General features: G+C 43.3%; 2 protein-coding genes across 2 annotated transcripts; both read right to left on the bottom strand.

Moving 5' to 3' along the window:
* Nucleotides 1-7051: 7051 nt before the first annotated feature.
* LOC124652917 (60S ribosomal protein L32-1) lies at nucleotides 7052-9075 on the bottom strand. The gene is made up of 4 exons (XM_047191964.1): nucleotides 9029-9075; nucleotides 8818-8907; nucleotides 7525-7706; nucleotides 7052-7380 (listed from the first exon to the last, which is right to left on the bottom strand). The coding sequence occupies exons 2-4, from the start codon at nucleotides 8905-8907 to the stop codon at nucleotides 7251-7253; spliced, it is 402 nt and encodes a 133-aa protein (XP_047047920.1). The 5' UTR covers nucleotides 9029-9075; the 3' UTR covers nucleotides 7052-7250.
* A 386-nt stretch (nucleotides 9076-9461) lies between these two features.
* LOC124653027 (peptidyl-prolyl cis-trans isomerase FKBP15-1-like) lies at nucleotides 9462-12371 on the bottom strand. The gene is made up of 6 exons (XM_047192082.1): nucleotides 12255-12371; nucleotides 12121-12170; nucleotides 10691-10753; nucleotides 10166-10256; nucleotides 9985-10089; nucleotides 9462-9791 (listed from the first exon to the last, which is right to left on the bottom strand). The coding sequence occupies exons 1-6, from the start codon at nucleotides 12313-12315 to the stop codon at nucleotides 9700-9702; spliced, it is 462 nt and encodes a 153-aa protein (XP_047048038.1). The 5' UTR covers nucleotides 12316-12371; the 3' UTR covers nucleotides 9462-9699.
* Nucleotides 12372-13791: the final 1420 nt, after the last annotated feature.

Genomic DNA, 13791 nt, shown 5'->3' with positions numbered 1-13791 from the left:
TTTTTCACCAAAGTGGTGTGCGTTGATCAATGGTTTTATTTCTGGAGGTAGTGTTGCTATCCGTGTTAATGATGACACGGGCTGATACTTCCAGACATGAAAAGGTTTACGCCAAGGCGATTCTCTATCACCATTGTTATTTAACATTGTGGCTGATATGCTCGCTATTTTGATCGAACGCGCTAAGGCTGATGGTCAGATTGAAGGGGTGATTCCATATCTTGTTGATGGTGGCTTATCAATACTTCAATACGCCGATGATACAATTCTATTTATGGGACATGACTTTGAAAAACGCGAAATCTCAAGTTAATCTTGACACCTTTTGAGCAATTGTCGGGTCTCAAAATAAATTTTCATAAAAGTGAATTCTTCTGTTTCGGCAAAGATCAGGATTCAGCAGTTGGATATGCGGAGTTATTTGGATGTGGACAAGACCAGTTTCCTTAGTTATTTGGGGATTCTGATACATTATCGGCAATTAACAATGTTTGAATGAAAACTTATAGAGGAAAGACCTCAGAAGAGGCTTAGTAGTTGGAAATGTAAACTATTCTCCTACTCATTAATCCAGTAATTACTAATATAGTAATGTATATGATATCTTTCTTCCTTTTGCCTAAAAGTGTTTTACATAAATTCGATTATTATCGATCAAGATTCTTTTGAAAAGGGGATAGCAAAAAGAAAAAATATCGTCTGGTTAAATGAAGTGTAGTTTGTCGTCCAAAAGATCACGGTGGGTTGGGTGTCCATGACCTTGAGGTCAAAAACTCAGACTTACTGGGTAAATGATTGTTTAAGCTTCTTACCGAATATGGGGTATGGCGGACACTCATTAAGTGAAAGTATATCAGCGAGAAAGCGTTATTCCAAATCCTATGGAAGCCTGGGGACTCGCATTTCTGGGCCGGCCTAATGGCTACGAAGAAGTTTTTTCCTCCAATATGGTACTTTTTCGATAAAGGATAGATCGCATATACGGTTTTGGGAGGACTCATGGTTAGGAAATAGACTTCTCAGGGAACAATATCCTGTGTTATATGGTATTGTTATCGCAAAAGTGATACAATTGCTATAGTATGACGACCTCACCTCCGTCTGCGACGCTTAGGCGAGATTTATATGGCTCGAGATTAGCTGCGTGAAATGTCTTACTTCTTCGTTTGGAATCCATTCACCTTTCGGAAGGTCCTGATGAATTTCGTTGGAACTTACATTACAATGAGAATTTTTTTGTAAGTTCATTATACAATGCGATTATCCAGCCTAATATATCATTTGATAATAACAAAAAACATTGGAAGATGAAAATATCACTTAAAACTAATATTTTTTATTGGCATTTACGTCGAGGGGTGATCCTAAGAAAAGACAATTTTGTTAAGCGTAATTGGCATGGAAGTAGACAGTGTGTGTTTTGTCACCATGATGAGACGATCAAACACTTATTCTTCCAATACCGCTTTGCAAGGTCTATATGATCATGCATCTAAATAGTTTCTGTATCCTCCGACTAGTGTTGCCAATATCTTTAGAACGATTATTAGGATAGGAGTGCTTGGCATTGTATGGTCGTTTTGGTTGTGTAGAAATGACAAGGTTTTAATGATAAGAATTGTTCTCTGTTGCAGGTTATTTATAGATATACCTCTATTCTCTGTTCATGATCTGCACTGCAAAAGGTGGTGAACCGCGACCTCTTTACATAGATATGTACACGGTTAGAGGCGACGACAAGGGATAGTTTTTCCCAACATGAGTGGCAGCATAATCTACAGATCGGTCTACCACTTGCTACCTAGGCAATTGTACAATTTTTCATGACTGATATGTACTTCGCATTTTTGTTTTACACCTTGTGAAATCTGAGATTTTTGGACGGCTGTGTGCATCTTTGTTATGCAGATGCCGGATGTAATTGCTTGTTTTGAGTAATAAAGCGTCCATTATCAAAAGAAAAATATAGTTACTTGATCACTAGATTACAAAAATATCGGGAGAGTGAAGTTTCGTTTAGATTGTTCATCTGAAACTTTTCATTTTTATCTAAACTATATTTAAAAAAAATTGGATATGAAAAATAGCGCGCGCTTACGTACATATGTACGTCCTTTACATGCAAAAATTCCAAAATTACGGATTTCTAGCCTGCACAGTAAACGAGGTTCCGTTGAACCCAGATGCCGCTGCGTATTTCTAAAATAAAAGGAGCTGAAACGTATGCAAGATGCGCCATGAATCATCACGTACACCGTACACGTCGCTCCCCTGCTGCTAGCATTTGCGTTTCACTTTGTGCAGTGCTGAATACTGCATATGTATTTCTTGTTTTCAATTGGTTAGTCGCCGAGGGGAGGAGACTTCGTGGTGCGGCAGTAAGCTTGATCAGTTAATCCCCTTCGCATCATCTCATGCGTCGTCCCGCTATCGATCTATGACCGGATTGTCCTTCCGCTGGATCCCTCGAGTCATCGCATGAGTTCACACGCACGCAGCTCTGTTCGCGGCGCGCTAACGCGGCCCCGTAGGTGGCCGCGGCGCTGGCGCTCGCGTCGCCAGCTGCAAATCGGTCGGCAAAGTAGTACTTACTACTACTGCTACGTGCTCTCTACGGGCTCCTCCGATTCAAAGAAACTCAGCGCCCTGGACGAACGGCCGGCCGAGATCGCGACACGTCAGCTTGATCGGACGGCCGAAAATCCAAACGCCTGTGAGAGCCCCATGGGGGTGCAGCAATCATACCGTGGGATATCATAGGAAGTTTGGGGGATTTTGTTCCTTGGGCATTTTCTCTTTGTGTGCCGCTTTATTTTAAACTTAAGCAGAATATAATTTCTCAATCCATTAACTAAGAAAAAAAGAAGTTGCCTAGTTTATAAACGAAAAACATCGCGAAAACCATTACAAACTTGACCACGAAAGTCAGCCAAGCCACAACCCTAGGCGAACTATCCCAAACACATGCGGCCACACGCATAGACGCTCCCAACACGAAACTCCAATCAAGCACCGCCAAAAGAGTCTCCCCATAAACCCTTGGTAACTCGAGATAAACACATCATCAAAGGCAACGATAAGAGAGCGGCCAAGATGGAAAGTCAAGACGCTGAGAGGAACCCATCAATCAATTATGGATGCCTTCTCTGGAGCGCTAGTCTTCTTGCTCCTACAATTGCTTGATTTCTCCTTCAGAGTGACTCGTCTAGGGCTAGCACCACCTTTCTTGCTTTTATCCCTAATGGGTCATGGCATTTTCCTTCGAGAGACGCCCAATCGTCTTGCCAGATCTAGGGTTCGCACATACCGAAGTGGCGAGGAATCGCAAGTCTCAACTCTCCAGATTTAGCAACCACATCACCTAGAGAAACCGGACTCAATGGAGAGAGGGGGGGAGAGAGAGTCTGCACCGTCCACATCACCACTCTACTCAAAGCCTAGTGTCTGGCTCGATGATGAAGCCACAATTGAGATCGTGAGTGAGTCCATCGTTGCTTGCTCATGGGACGGAGGCGGTTCCCCACCCAACTCCTGGAGCTTGGACATGATCTGCAGCATCCAAGTCAACCCCGTCGAGCTAGCCCAAGCACGGGCAGAGAAACGGTCATAAAGGCCCGCTCCACTCTCGTTCTCAAATCCAACATCAGTCACAACCAAATGGCACAACTCCGAAGCGCTATATAACATAGGCGGGGAAGGGGAGAGACTACCAAGTTCAGCCCCAGCCCTATCTAGAAAGCTCTCAACCTGTAGCATTGAGCCTTGCATTGAGTCAATAAAATCAGGTCACTACTAGGAAAACACCAACCAATGACGCACTACCTTTTGGTGTCGGTGGCGCCCCAGACCTGCGCCACTTCTAATGCGCCACTGCTAGGGCACATACCAGTGGCGCACTAGTGGCGTATATTTTCGAGGTGCGGGACATATATATTTCGCAAAAAAATGCTCATGTTTTGCTCTTTTTTTGAATTATTTGTTTTTTTAACCTAGTCGATGGCTAGAGAGAGAGGGGGATGGGCTAGCGAACGAAGAGGAGGGAGGGGCCAACGGCCAGGAGTAGAGGAGGAGGAAGAAGGGAGGGCAAAGGAGAGGAGGGAGGGGCCGGGTGCCGGAGAGGAGGAGGAGGATAGGAGAGGAGCTCGATCATAGGCGCATAATGGCGAGGTCTAGCTAGCAACGACGTCGATGGAGCATGTTTGGAGTAGGTGTGGCCGGGAAGAGTTGAGAAGAGAAGAAGGTCGATGCGGACCTTCTTGTGAGATAGAGGGAGGAATAAGAGAGGTGGATAAGGGATGTGTGGATGAAGGGAAGTTGGGGTAGGTGGCCATTTCAAAATTACGACTAGCCCACCACATCTTGGCGCGTCACACCTAAGTTCTTTCCTTCTGAACTTTTTTTAAGGGAATCTAAAACCATAGAAAACTATATTTTCCCTTTTGAATTTGAAGATTCTAAAAAATTGGTTAACAACCATAGGTAGTTAAAATCGGATGTAAATTTTTCTATAGATACTTCGTCATCCGACGTCGTATGCAAAATCCAGATGCGTTTTACCGAAACATGACGTGTTTTTCGAAAATATGTCGAAATTCATGTTTGTAAGTTTTCCTAACAGCTAGGTTATGTACTTTAAAATTTGAAGATTCTATCATTTTCTTTGATACCACATCTACCTCTGGCGCACCAAGATGTGGTGCGCCAATAATAAGTGTGGCAACCCCAGCCAATCCGTCCTAGACATACTTGTGGTACACCACTTCAAATAGTGTGCCACTGCCAAGTTGCTACTAGTGGCGCACTGGTTTGTGGTGCCCCACTGTTATATAGGAGTAGCGCACCACAAACCAAGTGCGCCACTGGTACCAAACCCACCGATAGGTGTTTTTCTATTAGTGGGTAGAGGTTGAAACGTCTCCTCAAGCCGAAATGAAGCCATGTCGAGGAGCCCAGAGTGTAATTTCTTAGTGCACCCCTCCAAATTAGACCGTTGTGAAATATCCGTCGAGATCAAAGAGTCAGCAGGAGCAGAAACAACCAACACCCAAGAAACTCGATGAAACGTGTTGGAAATGAGCAAGGTTTCAAACGGGCTCTAGCGAGGAGTTGGAGGTTGATAATGCTTCGATTTCTCCTTAGAAATTCTTTCTATAGGATTTTTGTTGTACTATCTTCACGGGGAAAATTTTCATCCATCCAAACCCTGTGTTACAATTCCATTGCTTTTGTGTGATTCAAACCCTTACGAAGAAAATTCTTGTAGGTTTTAAATTCTGTAGGACAAGACATGATACTCCAAGTTTGCGTTTTTCCTATTCCCATGTTTTGAGAATCCTGCGAATCAAAGATGCCCAAGGCCATTTTGATCCCATTTTTGTCAACAAGAAAAGGTGGCACGATAATAAGAAACAATGGGTTTAAAATTTTAATCCGGTGATACCTGAATTGCATTAATACATAAGTCAAGAGAGAAAGTGGTGTTGTTTAGAAATGGAAGAAATACCACTAACCTTCACTACCATGGACTTTCCAAGTTCTGTTTTTTCTAGAGTTTGTGAACCTTTTTAAACTAGTTTGTTAATCATGGGACTTGACTGGCCGAGATGCTGCTGCTAGGGGGAGAAGAACAGGTCGTCTAGGTACCGCTATAGTATAAAAACTACCCAACCGCTGGGAATATAGTACAGAGATTAGGTGTCTCCTCTGGATTACACAATATCTAATCAAATCGTGTACAGTACTACGTCTTCTCGGTTACGAACTTGCATGGGAAAGGACGGGCCACATCTGATTGATTAATCGCCACTCCTCCGCTCAATCATTTCGGCAGGCAAGAAGGAAGAATCATGGCCTTCAGATAAATAAACAAATAAAATGGTGGGTTCCAATCCATTTCAGGACTTAAAAATTTGGATTGTGCTTACCGACTTGCGGTAGAGCAAGAGAACATTTCTGCTTCAACGAGACTTTTGTACCGGAGTTAGTATTTTAGTAGTGTCGCTAATCTGGCAATTGGGCACAATAATAAAGAAGATATGCGCTGGTTGTTCTTCTGGTGTATGCTCTCGCTTAACCGTGTCGCTACTGCTGGTTTAGTGGTGGTTGGATCTCAACTAACAGCTAAAGGGTGGGTTGGTGCCCTGCTGGATCAGCGTATGGTAAGGCATTTTATCTTCTTCTTTTCTCCCAAAGGAATAAAGGGAACACATGAATATACTAATAAGCAGAATCAAATCACTGGCAAAAGTGAAACCAACATGTTTTGTAATGTTTAGACTGAGTGCAAATTTCGTGCTCATTCCCCCATATTTAGCTCAAGTTCGAACAAAATACAAGAGAACACACAAACTTTACACTCAAACAGAGCCTTCCTGTGTCATTTAAAGTTCGAACAAAATCTCTGAATCAAATTCAAATAGATGAAGTAGTGGCCAACAAATAAGTACACCCACATTATTCCTCCACTTCTCTACTAATCAAATCAAAGAAGCCCTCTTTTCAAGTCCTGGGTTGGAAACGGCTGCTTCTTATGCCACGTGTGCTTCGTCTTGGCCCCAAAGGTGCATGAATTGTTAGGCCGAAAAGCCAACAGCAAGCTACTGTCATAGTTACACGTTATTCCTACGTTGAAAGAGTTGGAAACCCCAGATCAAGACTTGCAGTTGCAGTACACGGGGCTGTACATTGCCGAAACAATAGAGTACAACTTGACTACGCACGAAACCGAGGCAAGGATCCCTGCAAACTACTCCACTCCATGACCTACCCTAACCTAGTTTAACATGCTCTGTCAGAAATGCTTGCCCATGACTTAAATCAAGCGTCATGGAGCTCGCCACTGTGCCAATTAGAGGATGGATGCAAAGAGACCAACCGTGAATGGTAAAAAAATTCAGCAAGTGTAGTAAGCATGTGTGGTGCAGCAAATGGAGCTCAAATCCAATCATAGTCACACGAGGTTCATAACCAACCATGGCAAAACTAAGCTTAAAAAATGTAAGATGAGTAAGAAAAGGCAGGCAAAAGGTGGCAGCCATAATCTTTCCACGGATGATAAACAAAGACACTCCACACTCATTAATATCCGAACAGCTGTACTTAGAGCAAGAGAGCATAATCATTATCGATAGCGAGATGATTAACAGTGTCGAATCCCTGAGGCAAATACAAACGATATCAGAATTGCTGGTGCAGGATATTAGGTCTACAACAGGCGAATCCATCCAAAAATTACTACTGTTCGAAACATTTCACTCATCCTCCTGGCTGCGGAGCCTGGCAAGCTTGTTGGTGACCACGATGTCAAGCTGAGCAGCACGCTCGACTATCGACTTGCGCTTCTGTGTGGACACGTTATGTGCGATTTCAGCACAGTACGTCCTGTTCGTGGAAAGAGACTGGTATCAGGAAAACAGTACTAGAATGGGCACTGAAATTTCTTTTTTCGAACAAGGGATGGGCAGTGAACACTGAGCATTGAAGATAACTGCAACCAAACAGCTTGGCGAGTTTCACAATACATACCTGTTGTGCATCATAAGCAGCTCCAGCTCAGAGACATTGTGCACCACAAACTTCTTGAACTTGTTGGGCAGGTAGTGCCTGGTCTTCTTGTCAGAACCATACCCAATATTGGGCATCAAGGTAACTCCCTTGAACTTCCTCCTGACACGAGAATCGATACCCTTTGGCCTGCGCCAGCTTGGCTACACACAAGAGTAGTACAGGTGAATCAGTTAACATGATGGATAGCAGCTTCAGCAACTATAGCAAGACAAGTTTGGAACGGAAAACAAAACAGAAACGTGCAAGCATTCAGTATATTATTACTACCAAGATGACAAAAAATTCATAACAAAGAAGAAAAACTGTCGACGTGTGTAGATAATCAACTGTACTGATTCTTTATGATGCTATTACATAAGCACGCAACCATTGCAAACAAACAATTGAATAAGCCTTTTTGACTAAGCAACCAGGATTACCACAAACTGTTAGATAGCTAAAGAGGTTGTGCAAATACATATATTGTCACCAGATGGGTGAAACAGACATGATCTGATAATAATACATAATAGTACATGACTATAGGGTATCTGACTTTGCTATTCATAAATATTGCATGAGTGCCGTGCATACCAGGATAAACCGATAAAATCTTAGCAAGGATGAGCGAGATGCTTCTAGCGAACACTGGTCTAACAAGCTTCCATTGTATTTTATTTCATATCATGCTACATGCAACAGGCACGCCTAACCATATTCACAACGCTACGTGCAACATACGCAACAAACTCGCAAGAGCAAACACCACGCAGCTTAAAGGAAATTTCTTGTACTCCCTCCATCCATATAAGGATGTCCAAATTTGTCAAAATTTGGATGTACCTAGACACTATAAAATGACGTCGCGAATTTGTCAAAATTTGGATGCATCTATAGAATATTTAGTGTATGGATACATCCAAATTTAGATAAAAACTAAGACATCCTTTTATGGACGGAGGAAGTACCACATTCACAGAATCACAGCACACCATACTAATCCGTGGAGTGACGTCTACACGACCCTGAGTGGCCATGTTACAGTTCATCGAACAAGAAAACCACCCTCTATGTGCTCACTGAACACCGACAACCAGACTATCTCTGTACCCCCGGTTATGCGGGCAGCACTGGCAAATTAACGCGACATCTAAACCAGATCACGCATCGATCGCGAGCAGCTGAGGCCGGCCCGAATCCCACATGAACAAACCTAAGGGGAAGTCCATTAAAAAATGTGGCGGTTCTGGAGGTGAGGAGCGAGCGAGCTACCTTGAGGCCGATGTAGCGGTCGCTGTGCGCCCTCTTGAAGTGCTTGACCCGCTTCTTGACGATCTTCGTCGTCAGCAGCGGCACCGCCATCTGCACAGCACGGCGGAGACCAGCAGAAGGGGGAAGGGTGTCAGTTATTCGGTCCAGACGACAACAATGGATTCGATGACATATGAAAGGAAATCACGTGGCGGCAGATCGGAGGATGTACCTTGCAAGGCGAGCGACGGAGGCGGCTAGCGGCGGCGGCGGCGGAGCTGAGGAGAGTGAGAGGGAATCTTGGTGGTGGGCACCGAGAGAAGAGATAAACCCTAGACGCTGGGCTCGGTCCTGCACTCTCAGCGATCATGGGCCGCACGAACAAGGCCGAGACGCGTGGAATGGATCTGCCTCACATGGGCCCATTCTTCTGGGCCTGGTCTATTTTCCCTCGCCTGGCCCAAGGTTGAATGCATCTTCGCGTCAGTTTGTTTTACGGGTATCTTCAGCAAAACTCCGCTAAAAAACATCTCAATTCAGCTAATTATTATATGACTCAGTTAAGAGGTACATAAATTCGCTAACTCCTTCCAACCATTTTGCGTCATACTGTAAAGAAAATGACATGACCATCTGAACTTGGATCCATTCAACAAAGGCAAACGTAACAGCAGATAACAAACGTAACAGTATAGATTGGAGAATAGTTCAGGAAGGCAAGAGTTCCACAGGATACCAAAAGTCACTTGATCTATTCGTTTATGACAACTAGACTCCTCTGTTTGATAATAATGGTAAGAGAAAGCTCCTGTCTCTACTCAGTTCACAGTGTTTGCCCTACTCAAGTAAGAATCCGACACATTGAAAACTATGCTTTGCTTGATCCGCGCTGCGCCTGGCTGTCTAAAGCTCACTGCCAACATCCTCGTCCGATTTGCTGGATGGCTCACCATTGACGGAAACGAGCTCTGTATCGAATATCAGAGTTGCTCCACCTGCTCACAGAAAAGAAAGGTTCAGATCAGAAATATGAGAGACAGAAAAGAGGCCTGACTAGTGAAGAGAGCCTAAAGTTAATTCACTGTGATAATTCTAGGGGGAAAGGTTATTGTAATAGTGAACACTAGACACCAGTCCAACATCAGTGCAACAGCAAACTCTAAAGAAAATAAGTGTAAAATCACATACCCGGAATGGTAGGAGGTGATCCCGACTCCCCATAGCCAAGCTTTGAAGGAATCTTCAGCTTCCGCTTCTCACCAACGCACATGCCCAAGATACCCTGATCCCATCCTACAGAGCGAAGTATGGAAATTCAGGCATAGAACCGAACCACAAATGAAGGAACTAGTTACAAACGGGCAATTACCTTTGATCACTTGACCAGTGCCCAACTCGAATTCAATTGGGTCGCCCCTCTCATAGCTCGAATCAAAGACTGTTCCATCAGTAAGTTTTCCCTGGTGACAGAAAAAATATGACTCAGAAGAAAAACTCGCGTCAGAAATAAATTTCTATATCATCTAGCGTTAAAAATACTTTAGAAAAACATAGGGGGTGGTAAGAATTTCTAGTGTACATTCTAGCTATCTTCACCATGGATAAAATTATGCTGTAACACCCTCAAAGAAAATTCACGGTTTTTCTACTAAAACAAACCAAACTATCACACATACTGCAGTTGGCAAAAATCTTAGGAGTACTGAAGGAATAAGTTTTTATAATGGAATGAAGGACTACATTAAAGCATGCAAGTTACTGAATTCCACAATATAGTTATCAAATTCCACAAACAAAAAGAATCTAAGTCATCACTACTCAGGATAAATTTTCAAGGCTATCCGTTGCAAGAAGAAATAACATGACAGGTTGCGCAGCAGAATATCAAACTTACACGGTAGTGAACTTTAACTCTGTCACCTTTGTGAGCTGAAATGCTGCAGGACACTGGCTTGAACTGAAAATTGCAACACGTGCATAATATCAATACAAGAGTCTCATAAAATCAATAACTGAATTCTGGAAATGAAGGTAGCATGTGCTATTATCTATGCTCAATGGCAGTTCAGCTTGAAATTCAATATCATTGTAAACTGTTTGTTTTGCTAAGAGAAATTGTTTTCTTCAAAGTATCTAGATTATAACAATGTATGTTTAGGATCAGTATTGCACCAAATTCTAGATAATGTTTTTCACAACAAGGCTTTTTTAATACTTTTAGGCAACTGGCTTCAGCTTATTCTGGTAGCATATTCAGTTTTTGGGAGAAAGACGTAAGTGTTTACTCACTATACTGATTATTTTAGGTTATCAGCCTATCAGGTCCCTGAAAACTTGAATTGTTAAGTGGCATATGTAGTAAACTAAAAACGTTGACCAACGGGGGAATGATCCCTCCCTTGGCTATACGTTGTTAGGTAGGATGAGACTCTCCCCGCGGATGGACGCGGATGGATGATAACCCGGTTTATTCGCCCCTCCTGCGAAATTACCGCGGATGGGGATTCGAACCCGGGTGGGCTGGCTGCGCACTCGCTTGCCTTGCCACTGAGCTAGAACTCAGTTCTCAAAAAACTATACTCCCTCCGTCCTACAAAATATGTCACAAACTTTGTCTAAATTTGGGTGTATCTATGCACTAAATTGCGTCTAGATACATCCAAATTTAGGCAAAGTTGAGACATCTTTTATGGGACGGAGGGAGTACTATCAAATCGACAATGTAAACCTAGTCCTTTAAGCCACAATACAAGTAGCCCTGCAACCATATTAATTAGATGATGCGCTTTGTGGTACAGTAATAAAGATCACACTGGAATCAGAATTACACACACCGAAAATGTATCATGTCAACTCCTTTAGAAGCCTTTGCAAATCAGGATCAGTAGATCAGTATGTGTTCTCGGGGAAAAAGAACCAACTACTACCCTCAGACACTGTTATCTGTCGCCCAGTTCCCCAATTAAATTCCACAAGGATACCTCAATTTTACAGCACAACTTTCTTTCTCAAATACGAAATCAGTTGACTAGCTGGGCAGGCAGCCGCGAGTCCCAGAAACAATCACTCTCACAAAAACTTGTTTTTTTCTCAAAATTCGGTTCATCCAGAACGTAACCAAAATGATCTAGTATGATACAACCCGCGCCAACTATACCACAGATCTAACGAAACACATGACCGTGTAGCACCACCTCATCTGGCATCAATCACAACTGGACCGAGCCGAGCCGAGCCAGGATACGGGCCGCAAACATACAATTCTGAACGCGCACAGGCAAAATCCATTGCTGGTATAAGAGCCAAGAGCACAAGGACATGTACCTTCACGCCGATCTGGAGCTCCGACACGTCGGCGGCCTTCTTGGCGGAGGCTGCAAGGAACGGGGCCAGATCGGATCAGAGAGCTGCGAACGGGTGGGGGTCCCTTGGATCGAGGCTACGGCGGGCGTACTTACCGACGAGTAGCAGCGCGGCGGCGACGACGAGGACGCAGAGAAGAAGCTGCGGCTTCGCCATGGATGCAGCTGGGGGTTTGTTCGGGGGAGAGGATTTTGGCCGAACTTGTCTCTCAGGGCCTGGGAGTGTTTATACACGAGAGAAGTCTAATTTACCCCTTAAACTCATTTCAAAGTTCGATTATAACCCTCAACTTTATTTTGGTCAATGTTCAACCCTAAATTCTATAAATCGTTTGAAATTGGACTGCCCTTTTTTAACATGTTTTGAGCCGGTTTTTCTCGCCACTCAGCGGATTTTCTTCCTATATAATGTGTCAACTCATCAACATACAACATACACAGTACACGAAAAACCAACTTAATACAATGCAAGGGATGATTCTGAACTATTTTTAAAATTTAGAGTTGAAAGTTGAACCAAAATAAAGTTGAGGTTATAAGCTGAACTTTGAGACAAATTTTGTGGGTAAATTGGATTTTTCTCTTTATACAGCAGCGGAGTGCGGCCTATTTGAGATGGGTTGATTTTTGGGATTTTGGGCTGCCCTAAAAAATGACCTAACGTAGGGCTTTCCCGTTCAAAAAAAAACACTAAAATGGAGCTTTTGTGTAAAAAAAACTATGTCTTACAGTACTTTGGGTCAAAAATTGCTGCTGCCATAGATTTTTTTGAAGGGGAAATGACACTTTATTGAACTAAAATACTGTTCATGGTACAAAGACTGTCAAGAGGCTAAAGCAGCCAAACCTAACGTCCAAAACTTACGGATCATGCCAAATTTCCGATGTGCTTCCCTATTTAAATCTCTACTTTTATGTATGAAAGAAATCTCTAACAGCCACCTCTCTTCTTCTATTTCAGCAAACACGTTGTTGTAGCTACCCGCGAACGGTGGTCTCATATGGTTCACTACCACAAAGCAATCTGTTTCAATAAGCCACCGAAGTTGGAGATCTTCTGCCAACGCTGGTGCCTCCCGACATGCCATGGCTTCCAAAATCGTTGGGTCATAGATACCTGGAATGTGAGTGTTGACGCACCAAGATAAGCACTCTCCTCACTTTTGCAGATCGCCACCACCGAGCCCTCGACGCTCGTCTTCACCACAACGACATCGACATTGATCTTCACACATCCATCTTGGGGGAGATCCATTTAGGTAACCGTTACGTCCTCAAATTTTCCTTTGATCCTTTCAGGCTTGAGATAGAGAGATCCTGAAATTAGTTTTGGATAAATAGGTGAGTTGAAAGAGGGCTCTAAAATTCCTCATCGTCGATAATATTCCTTCTTGCGTACCAAATGGACCAAACGGCCACAACCACCCTTGCAAATTTGTCACGAGATAGTGATTATAAAGAGCTACTGCTTCGCTGATGGTTCTTCATTAATACACATATGAAGTTACAAAACAAAACATGTATCCATGTGCAGCCCAAGCTTGGCTGAAAATTCACATTCCCTCCCATGGCCGCTTCCAGCGCGCCCGCACCATCGTTGATTTTGGCCTAACCTGTCGGTCTCGCACCATAT

This window comes from Lolium rigidum, chromosome 5, assembly GCF_022539505.1.
Source record: "Lolium rigidum isolate FL_2022 chromosome 5, APGP_CSIRO_Lrig_0.1, whole genome shotgun sequence".
NCBI classification, from domain to species: domain Eukaryota; kingdom Viridiplantae; phylum Streptophyta; class Magnoliopsida; order Poales; family Poaceae; genus Lolium; species Lolium rigidum.
Note: the sequence above shows the minus strand (reverse complement) of the source record. Positions and strands in the feature narration are given on the sequence as shown.

Coding starts and splice junctions, on each gene's coding strand:
- LOC124652917 (XM_047191964.1), bottom strand. CDS start 8,907: ATGGCGGTGCCGCTGCTGACGACGAAGATCGTCAAGAAGCGGGTCAAG. Junction 7,707..8,817: donor ACCGCTACATCGGCCTCAAG/GTAGCTCGCTCG, acceptor TCTTGTGTGTAG/CCAAGCTGGCGCAGGCCAAA. Junction 7,381..7,524: donor CTGCTTATGATGCACAACAG/GTATGTATTGTG, acceptor TTCCACGAACAG/GACGTACTGTGCTGAAATCG.
- LOC124653027 (XM_047192082.1), bottom strand. CDS start 12,315: ATGGCGAAGCCGCAGCTTCTTCTCTGCGTCCTCGTCGTCGCCGCCGCG. Junction 10,090..10,165: donor CACTGGTCAAGTGATCAAAG/GTAATTGCCCGT, acceptor TTCGCTCTGTAG/GATGGGATCAGGGTATCTTG. Junction 9,792..9,984: donor ATCACCTCCTACCATTCCGG/GTATGTGATTTT, acceptor TTCTGTGAGCAG/GTGGAGCAACTCTGATATTC.